The sequence below is a fragment of the Sinocyclocheilus rhinocerous genome, unplaced genomic scaffold (genome assembly GCF_001515625.1).
Source record: "Sinocyclocheilus rhinocerous isolate Xijiao unplaced genomic scaffold, SAMN03320098_v1.1 scaffold896, whole genome shotgun sequence".
NCBI classification, from domain to species: Eukaryota; Metazoa; Chordata; class Actinopteri; order Cypriniformes; family Cyprinidae; genus Sinocyclocheilus; species Sinocyclocheilus rhinocerous.
This window is the reverse complement of record NW_015648505.1, coordinates 939154-950302: the sequence shown is the minus strand read 5'-3', so window position 1 is coordinate 950302 and position 11149 is coordinate 939154. Positions and strand designations below refer to the sequence as shown.

Sequence of the window (11149 nt, the reverse complement as noted above, 5' to 3'; positions counted from 1 at the left end):
AAATTACTGGTTGATATGTCCCGATCTCAATAAAGTTTACACACGCTTTTGGTCCGTGAATTAGATCTCGCTCGGGACGCGCGCTGTCTGTGGAGGTTTGGACAGGACCGGTTCCAGAATTAAATCAACATATTTTCTGTCCATATGTTCCGTCCATTGCCAATCACTGCTATTTCGAGGGTGAATCCCGCATAAATATGCGGATGTAGGGTGTAGCCTAGTTAAGAAATCAACAGATATGTCTGTGATTGGTTACATTGCTCAACGCTGCAAAACACGTTGAGGGTATTTAGCGCTTGGCTAAGCTCTCCAATTGCAGCGGGGCCGACATCAGGGATTCCACGACTAACAATTTGGGGGGGCAATTGCCCCCCCTTGCCCCTTCCTAATGTTGCCCATGGCTGCTACTGTTGGTTATTGCTCTAGTTGTAGATTATTACCGCTGCTGCAAGCAAGTACAGGAACTTGCTACTGCCAATGCATATGGCGATACGGTGCCGTGAGTATTTAAGACATACTGCTGCTGCACAAATAGCATATAAAATAACCCGTAGCAGATATATACAGGTGGAGCTGGGGAAGGTGGAGGGTTTCAGAGAAACTCTGAAAGCACGCTGCAGGAATCTCAAGTGAACGCTAGCCAGCCATTAGGGGTGAAACGGTTCTCTGTAAAAAAATCGAACCGTACGGTTCTCCACACGGTTCGGCACGCACTAGGACCACGGTTCAACTTAAATCTGACAACGCATCTGTAATATGGTTTGTTATAAATAACGACACGTAAAACAAACTGGGTTCGGCTAATGTATGTTTCTGTTGATGGATGCGCATTCTGGCTTCCCAGTACATTACAACAACAGCGATGAGAGAGAGAGAAAAAAAAAAACGTGAACAAACCATTCACTCTTGTTTAATGCTAATGCCGTATGCTGGAAATGGAATATGAGCAGTCATTTATTCCGTCATCGTGCTGATGGGGCGCGTGCACAGGTGAGACCTGAACAGCACACGTTGATATTGGTGTTTAAACTAAACTCATGTAAGCTTTGCCAGTTTAAACATTTAAGAGCCAGAGGTCGCGAGCTCGCGCGCGCAGTGATAAGATTTGTGCGTGCGCTCATCCAAAGCATGCAAACCTCAGAACGCGCACAAATATTAAGCTTTCTCTGAAGTATTAATATATGTTTCTGTTGATGGATGCGCATTCTGGCTTCCCAATACATTACAACAACAGTGATGAAGAAAAAAAGAAGAAAAAAAAAACGTGGACAAACCATTCACTCTTGTTCAATGCGAATGCTGGAATATGAGCAGTTATTTATTCCGTCATCACCCGGGTGCTGATAGCGCGCACGCACAGGTGAGACCTGAACAGCACACGTTGATATCTGTGTTTAAACTAAACTCATTTAAGCTTTGCCAGTTTAAACATTTAAGAGCCAGAGGTCGCGAGCTCGCGCGCGCAGTGATAAGATTTGTGCGTGCGCTCATCCAAAGCATGCAAACCTCAGAACGCGCACAAATATTAAGCTTTCTCTGAAGTATTGTGTTTGAATGGACAAATTCACACAAAAATTATGTCAAAATGCCCGTCTTGGTAAGTATCCTACAGCAGACATAGCCGGCTGAACATACTGTATCAGTGCACTGGATCAATTCATTCTCTTAAAGTGACAGCACTTTCTCAATATTAATCATACACAGGGCTCGCAAAATTTCAAAATCGCTGGTAGCCCTTCAGGCAGACATTCTTCAGATTTTGGTAGCCCAAAATGAATTTAAGTAGCCCGAATAAAAAATAAAAAAGACATCGCCTGAACTTCACTGGACAAATCAGCATGATTAAAAACTTCAGTGATTGCTTTTTTTTTTTTTTTTCAAATAACAAGTCGAGAGTAGGGCTGCAACGGATCACACAACCCACGACTCGGATCATATTGCATTATCATATCAGATTTTGAGTAACAGATCGGATCATTTTGCAGATGAGCAAAAAAAAATATGGTTCTTTATTATTTAAATAACAGAATACTTCTTTGATACCACAGCAAAAACTAGTAGCATATAGGGATGTAACGATTCACTCAACTCACGATGCGATGGGATACAATTCACGATACTGATTTCACAATACAATTTTCTCACAATTTTTATTTTTAACAAAATGAGATTTAAGACAAATTATAAATGAAAAGGTGTCCTTTTATTATGTCTCCAACAAAATGCTGCACATATATGAAACAGCAGGTATTTATAGGCTGCTGCCCCTTTAAGACTGAATGCACGGATCCAATATAATGATGCACTTGAGATTTCTTTCACCACTGTTTACATTAACTTAAGACATAACTGACTGTGTTTACGAGAATACTTGCCGAGACAGTGATTTTGAGATAATTTTGTGTGTATGTGTTCATTCAGATGCAAGGATATGTGAAAGAGGAATCAATTCTGTGAACCGTGACTCTAAAACCGTGATACAAACCGAACCGTGAGTAAGTTGAACCGTTCCACCCCTACCAGCCATATAAATGCAAGGCAGTAAGCTCATTGGCTGCATATGCAGCATGAACCAATCAGCTTGTGCCAAGTCGTTTAACTCTCTGAATATCATCAGTTAGGTTAACAACCCGTCAGCCTGCGCCATCTAGAGTTTCATGACTGAACTATATATATTTGGAATGCCATATTATCATTTTGATTGCAATATTTTTGTACTACATGGTATTTATACTGTGTGCAGTATGTTTTTTTTAATGTATGATCTACCACAATGGTTCTCAAACCTGTCCTGGAGTACCCCCAGCCCTGCACATTTTGTATGTCTCCCTCATCTATCACACCTGATTCAGCTCATCAGCTCATTAGTGGAGACTGCAAGACCTGAAGTGGGTGTGTCAGATATAGGGAGACATACAAAATGTGCAGTGCTGGGGGTACTTCATGGAGAGGTTTGAGAACCACTGATCTACCACATATGCTTTTATATAGCCATTAGACGCCTACAGTACAACCATTGTCCAATTCCATGAACAAATTACTCTTCTGAGCCTATCTTTTAAGGGAATCAGAAACATACAATGCAACCAGTGTATTGGTAGTTCAGTTACCAAACAAATGAATCTTTCGAGCTGGTTCTTTTTAGTAAATCAGAAACTTAAGTCATGCAGTGTGTAACCTCCTGTCGCCGATCCATCGTGCAATGTGAACACAGCAGCGACTGACTGCAACCTCAGATAGTCGTGCAGTGTGAAAACCACGTTGACCAGACGACTTTGAAAATCGTGCAGTGTGAACTCTGCATAAATCAGTCAGAGGTGACTGATTCAACATCTGACTCACGGAACTATAAGTTGCCATTGTTTCCACTAATGTCCATTTCAAAATTAAGTTTTGTAAAACTTAAATCTGTATCATTACTGAGTGATATCCTTCACTGAAAAAAACGATTTCTGTAGGACATACAGAACTGTATCCCACAATGCAATGCACTTTACATTTGCATTTTGATGAATGATCTGGATCAAAAATTCATGATTTTTAATCATTTTAACTCTGTTTCATAACCGGACACTGCTTGTTTAAACATGCAATGTAACGAGGTCATATGACAACATGCTTTCATAATACTTCTTGTGTTTGTTTTTGGTGTGGTTTCATCCCAGTTGAAGAACGCTGGAAGGAAGTTGGGGCGGCGATGTGATATGTGCTCTAATTATGAAAAACAGCTGCAGGTCATTCAGGGACAAGAGGCAGAGACACGAGATCAGGTTTGTTTTTTATGCTACTAATATCACGTACAAGGCCCATAATGAAATGATTCAAAAGGACAGTCTGTAGTAATTGTTACAATGTGAACTTCCTTTGCCTTTAGGTTAAAAAGCTTCAGGCCATGTTGCGGCAGGCGAACGATCAGCTGGAGCGGATGATGAATGAGAGGCATGAGTTAGAGGACTCTGTCAAACAGGCCAATGAGGAAACTACTGCCAAGGTAAAGCTCTCTGATGGATTTGGTGAAAAACAAATCTGTTGACAGGTTAAACCTGGATGGGTTCACATGCTAATTGGAGCATCATATATAGTGAGGAAACTGCAGTAATGTTACATCTTTTTAATATTTCCTCATATCAGCAAGATAACAGTTATGTATTAAGCCCTAAGGCTGCATACTAAGCAAAATGGAATATCATAAGCCACAAAACTTTTATTTTTATTTTTGGGTCATACTTTATTTTAAGGTCCAGTTTTCGCTATAAACAAACCAATAACTACGACTTTTGCCCCAAACTCCTACTTTGCTGCTTATTAATAGTGCTCCATTTAGGCGCGCTGCATTCTGATTGGTTCGGATAGCATACTGCGGGAGGTCGGGGGAGCGGAAAATCGTGCTGTAAGGCAATTTCGAAATCGCGCATGCTCAAATCGCGATTTTATGACGATTTCGATTAATCGCACAGCCCTAGTCCCTATACTAAAATGTTACAGATTGTTGTTTTAATAATCACTTATCGGCACCATATTCTTTTTGGGTAGCATTAACAGCTCAGTGTTAGAATTCCTGTTACAGAGCACATATATATTTTGCAATTTGTGTGTGCATATTCTAATTTATTTGAGTAATGGACCCGTTTCACAAACAGTGAAGACACATTTTCACAGTTGTTAATATCATAAATAGTTTTTTTTTTTTTTAATTAATGTCCATTTATAACCAAGCGGCAACCTCCCGGTCTTTCTCTTTGAAACCAACATGGAAGTGACTAAAACTGCAATTCATCGACTGGCAGCTAGAGGCTTGCTCCAAAAGGGAGTCAGTCCGTCCCACAGACCTCCCATGTTAAAATGCCTAACTTTACAGCAGAAAAAAAAATGTTTACAGCCTGGTACAAAAAGTGGTTTTGGTCTATATAGGTAATTTTTCCCTTCATGACAATGTGAGGGGGGTGAATTTTTTTTATAACTCACCCGTTTAAATTATATATTAAGCCTTAAAGTTCTGCATAATTATGTGCGTGGCCACTTGAGTGACAGGTGGACTGCCGCTCTGCTCCAGAGTGTGAAACTCGCTAGACTGTGAAACTTAGAAAAATGGCTTTAAAGATTTTTATTTGTACAGAAAAATTGATTATGGGTAGGACAATGGAAATCTGGCAATTAGATGTTTTAATGAAAATGATCTCAAACTTGATTTTTACCGCTATTTTGAAGTTATTGTAGGTACTCTGCCTTTGCACTGTCTGCAAAAAGTGAGATGTCACGCCAAGACAAAAGGCAGTAACTTCCACATTATATACAATATTTGGGTGCTGATCACCATTTACAGAATCATTATAGTAACATCTGTATAAAATCTAGTGATCATTGGCTAGGCTATAACATATAGTAATGTGATAAAAAAAAAATTTCTGACCGTAACAACCAAAAGTTAAACGATACCGTTTGCAAGCAATTTATTTGCAGTGTTCGCTAACATTAAAGGATGCAAGACATACTTAGCCTATTGTTTTTACATCGAACTGAATGAAAATAGCTTAACCTATAAGAACGACTTGTGGATTGATGTGAACGCCAGCTGTAATAATGCTCAGAATGATTGTGAATTTAACATCTCCGATGACGTTCATTGCAATGGATTTTATCAAGTTACAAAAAAAGGTAGGAAAAGTATTTAATTGCTAACAGTAACTGATTTTATGTGATACGCTGTCACGGCATTCGATTCCTCACACTTGCAGAAGTGGGCAGCCCCAGACTGACAGCTGGCACTGAGTGAATAATCTACATTATAAAAAGAAAAAAAGCTTTAAAGATTATTTGCGATTAGTTATTGTTGCCAAGTTATCTAGTCGTTGCTTGTTTACAGTGCTTTGTTATATGGAGCAGTTTGTTAGATCACGATCTATCTAATTTGTTTGTTTAATGAAGTGCCGACAGATATATGAAAGTACACAAGTTACACCGTAATTTAAACGCGGCAGACTTTAATGGACAGTAAAACAAAGGCAGAATACTGTATAACTCCAGGCTGGCACAGTAATATTGACGAAGGGCTAAACAAATGCAGAGCACCGTAACTTAATTTGAGCGTTCTAAAACAAAGTCAAAGAGCGGTAACTGATGATATACTGTGTTCTGCCTTGGTATCTCCGGGGCTTTTCTCCAAGATACTTATACACATGATAAAGGAAGCCATGAATGTCCCAAAATTATCAATAACTAATTTTTGACCAAAAACGAAGTTATGGTGTTGTGTCTTTGCATGGCAGCACTGCTGTCACAATAGAGTGGGGGAACTATGACGTCACTTTGTAGGCGGATCGGCTGTTAGCATCACGCTGGTTCCCTCGACAAAAAGCCAATAGGATTTTTCAATAGGTTTTTGGATTATCGCAAAAAATAAGCTCTGTGTTCAATCATAGTTCATGAAACTTACACGTTTTGTCCATCAAGATAATCTTAACAAAATAATATAACTTTTATGAATTTTGAAGCCTAAATAAAAGTGCCAGAACTTAAAAGCTAAACTTGGGCTATAAACGAACTACACCACCACGGTCGCTCGCCTTCATCGTCACCACCACCATGCTTCCCACAACTTGGCAAACTTATTTTTAACACGTTCAGTGAAAAGAATTTACCCTGTATATGAATTTTAACCCACGCTACATGAACCTTTTCACATAAACTGGAATAAATACAAAACTAAAGCCAAACTAAAACTGAAATGAGATATTATTAATAAATAGTGTAGTGAATAAATGAGAAAATCACAACTAAAGGACACATTTCGAAATAAGGTGCATTTAAAAGTCAATAAATCCTTGATTAATATGAATATTTTAATTAAAAACGTGTCTCCACGTACTATTTAGTTAAGTTTTAGTGCATTTAATCTATTAAATAACAGCAGAGTGAGCGAGTTTTTGGATATAGTAAGATTAAACTTATTTTAGTGAATAAAGTACCACATTTCAGCTATCGTTTTGTTTGGGTGGATACACAAAATGTTATTTTATCCTTGCTTTTAGAAAATCCTCAATCTATAACAGCTTCATGTGGCCATAAACATTAAATTTTAACGTGGCTTTAAGCACTGTGCATCGTTAAAGTTTCACTTTCACCGTGACTAAGCCGGTAAATGTGGTGTTTACATGGAATAATCGTAATATGAGTTTACCTTATGGTACGAACCCAGAGTCTCTGTATCAGTAGGAAAGCGATCTTCCATCCGAAGACTTGTTGCATTTCGGGGCAAAAATAAATAAATAAATAAAAAAACATTGTCGAAAAACAATATAAAATGCGGGAAAATAATAATTGGTTATTCTACAATTAATTGTACTATAAATTATACTACAATTGGAAAATACTGTAAATTGATAAACTGTTCGGCGTGATGACGTTTAATGTCTCCGACAGCATCTGTAGTCCCTTTTAGCAACTTGTTAGCAACCGTCTTTTTTAAGAAACGTAACAGTTTTTTAAAAAATATGAGAAAGGTGTAACTGGTGTTTTATGTCGTAGAATAAAACGTGAACGTATCTTGAGCTTGTGTGAACCACGGACCTTATTTTAGGGATTTAACCAAACTCCCATTCAAAAAAACCCTTTGACTCTGGGACGATGGAACCGGAAGTGCTAAAATGCTAACTTGCTTCCGGGTTTTTGCCTACAAAATGACGACATAGTTCCACCACTCCACTGACGGGTGTGGTTTCAGCAACCAGGCACCTCAGCTTCACCCACGTCCCGCCTTTTTGCCCATTTTCGATTATCCGGGAGTGACGCGTGGTGACACGCTGCCAAGATGGCGGCGGTCGGCTCCGCCCACTTTAGGCTTCAAAAATGCTCTTCAGAAAACTACGAGTGACATCACGGACACTACGTCCATGTTTTTTTACAGTCTATGTTTATAACACTATACTTTGTGTTATATTACTTTGGCGTTAAGCTTCAGAAAACTAGTTGTTGATTTGAGTGTTTCTAATAAATGGCTGCGGGAGTGATGTTTTAATATCAAATTTAGCAAATTTAATATCTTTTGACACTTTTGACTGCCCTGAATTATATCCACCATCCTTTGCTACAATATAAATTTTTTTTTTTGTAAGAAATTAATACTTTTGTTCAACAAAGACGCACTAAATTGATCACAATTGACAGTAATCTTCTAAACTTTCTATCCATTGGCGGATCCTGAAACAATATATCTTGTGTGTTTCCACGAAAATATTAAGCAGCACAATTTTTTTATTTTAACAAGAAGAAATGTCTTATGAGCAACAATTTAGCATATTAGAATGATTTCTGTAGGATCATGTGAGACTAAAGATTGGAGTAATGGCTGCTGAAAATCAGCTTTGCCATCACAGGAATAAATTTAAAATTTAAAACAACTGTTTTCTATTTGAATATATTTTAAGTTGTAATGAGATTTCATGATATTACTGTTTTTGCTGTGTCTTTGATCAAATAAATGCAGCTTTGGTGAGCATAAACATTTTGAAACTTTTGAACAGTAGTGTACCTAACAAGGCAGCTGTTTAGAAGAGCAAGTATTCGTTGACTAAAAATGATGTGTGGTTAGGCAGCTCACCAGGGATTAGAATACAGCCACAGTGTTTTCACAGTATTTTTCACAAATGTGAAGAATGTATGGACTGCTCTGAATGTTACTGTTCTTTCAAGTCAAATGACTTGAGTAATTTTCATTTGTCTGGTGCACAGATCTCCGAGTTGAAGCAGAAAGTTCAGGAGTCTGAATCTCTCATAAGCGCTCTCCAACAGGCCTTCAGCCAGGCCAAGAGGAACACCCAGGAACAGATGGTATGACCAAATACATACACTCCTAAACAACAACATTCACTTGCTTTGCCTGATGACTTTCAGTGAAAGCACATGTGTTGTTTTTTTCATTTAAAAATATTTAATGAAGAATGTCTTGGTTTAGATATTGTCCTATTTTGAATTTCTCCTTCACGACTATGTGATTTGTACTAATGCATAAAAGCAACTTTTGGCATTCAGTATTCATGCACTTTCTTGATGCACATCGGTTTCAAATTTGAAGTTGCACTATTAGGGGCCGTTCACATATCGCGTCTTTTGCGCGCTCAAGTTTGTTATTTCAAATGTAGACGAGCGGCAGGCGTGCTCATAGTTGAAGCAACGCGGTCCCGACACGCACGCAGTGCGACGCGCTAATTTTTTCCAGGCGCATCCGCGCCGCATCGAGATAAAAACAGTTCAACTGTTAATTTGAGCGTTCTAAAACAAAGTCAAAGAGCGGTAACTGATGATATACTGTGTTCTGCCTTGGTATCTCCAGGGCTTTTCTCCAAGATACTTATACACATGATAAAGGAAGCCATGAATGTCCCAAAATTATCAATAACTCATTTTTGACCAAAAACGGAAGTTATGGTGTTGTGTCTTTGCATGGCAGCACTGCTGTCACAATAGAGTGGGGGAACTATGACGTCACTTTGTAGGCGGATCGGCTGTTAGCATCACGCTGGTTCCCTCGACAAAAAGCCAATAGGATTTTTCAATAGGTTTTTGGATTATCGCAAAAAATAAGCTCTGTGTTCAATCATAGTTCATGAAACTTACACGTTTTGTCCATCAAGATAATCTTAACAAAATAATATAACTTTTATGAATTTTGAAGCCTAAATAAAAGCGCCAGAACTTAAAAGCTAAACTTGGGCTATAAATGAAAAGCGGCGCGCCTAGCATTTTCCACACGTTTTTAGGCGCGACATGTGAACGGCCCCGTAAGGTGATAAACTTGATTCTGTTGTGACATGATCCCCTAAAAAAATCACCCTTGAAAGGTTTCTCAGTTAGTTATTAACTGAGGAATACACGGTGAATCTCTCAGTGTCACTGGTATTTTTATTGGCCGATTTCTTTAAAAACCCTCTCTTATAATGGATTGTTTTCCACTTTACTTAGAAAACCATTTGTGGCTTCCAGTGGGTTTAGGCTAAGTGGTGTGTGTGTGTGTTCAGGCTGTGCTGCTACAGTCCAGAGAGCAGGTGACTGAAGAGCTGAACAGACTGCAGAGAGATAATGAGAGTCTTCAGGGTAAACACAGACTTCACATGACGCTGCAGCAGCAAGAGGACTTTCACATGCCTACCACTGTACAGGTACTACAACACACATGCGAGTTGCACCTGTAAATGCACCTTCTGTTCAGTTCCACTGAGCTTCATCAATCAGCTTTAACATTTGAACATATCCTGTTCAGTGTTGGGAGTAACGCGTTACAAAAGTAATGCATTACAGTAACTGATTACTTTTTGCTGTAACGCAGTAGTGTAAGGCATTACTAATCAATTTTCAGTAATATTTTACTCGGTACATGTTCAGTAGCGCATGCGTTACGACACACTTTTAGCCCAAAATTTAATTGTTCAAAGAAAAAAAAACAGCAAGACCATGAGACATTAAAGAATCAAAAATGCCGCAAGTAAGTTCTATTTCCTGTTCGTGGTCGGTCAATAGCCGCGTGTGGTGTCCAAGTTTGTAAATAAAGATTAAACGACAGCTTCTGATATATTTGTTTAGCGATTTATTTCATTCATCTCCCTCTCACTGGTGGAACTTTGTATTGTGTGACGTAGTCCAGTGAAGGCGTGTTTAGGGCGGGTTTTACAGGAGTGCCGGGAGGCTACTGGCCCGACAGTGGAAATGCGGCATGATTTCGGCCTCTGTGCTCGAGGTCCGAGGCTATTAGACCCGCCCGGCTCGCTGTAAGCCCCGGCTCGCACTGGCCAGTGGAGAAGCGGCTAATGGGTGAAGATGGCAGAAGACTGTACATGTGCAAGATGGACGTATGCGCTTCACCAACATACACTTCACCAACAACGGAAAACATAGATAAAAAAAAATAGATACTTTAGAATTAGATCCTTATTTACTGTCAAGCGAACTGCTGACTCCACTAAAGTCTAGTGAAAACTTACCAATTTGACGTTTGCCTGATAGGCTGTTTACATCTACCTCATACACAATCCCTCTCCGTACACTCGGGCCATTTTCAGTTAAATTTTCACCTGCTAGAGACTTGCTTGCTTGCGTATTCACTTTCATATTCTGGGCCGAATCAACCGGACCAGATGCGACAGCCGTAACTTGCCGA

The 11149-nt window shown here is 39.1% G+C and overlaps 1 protein-coding gene across 1 annotated transcript in view; it reads left to right on the top strand.

Moving 5' to 3' along the window:
- LOC107709759 (rab GTPase-binding effector protein 1-like) overlaps window positions 1-10312 on the top strand; it is a 30791-nt gene extending 20479 nt beyond the window's left edge. Inside the window, exons 10-13 of the mRNA XM_016514366.1 lie at window positions 3666-3770; window positions 3875-3991; window positions 8728-8826; window positions 10014-10312. Of these exons, the coding sequence (XP_016369852.1) occupies window positions 3666-3770; window positions 3875-3991; window positions 8728-8826; window positions 10014-10187 (495 nt within the window). The 3' untranslated portion in view covers window positions 10188-10312. The remainder of the gene's footprint in view (window positions 1-3665; window positions 3771-3874; window positions 3992-8727; window positions 8827-10013) is intronic.
- Window positions 10313-11149: the final 837 nt, after the last annotated feature.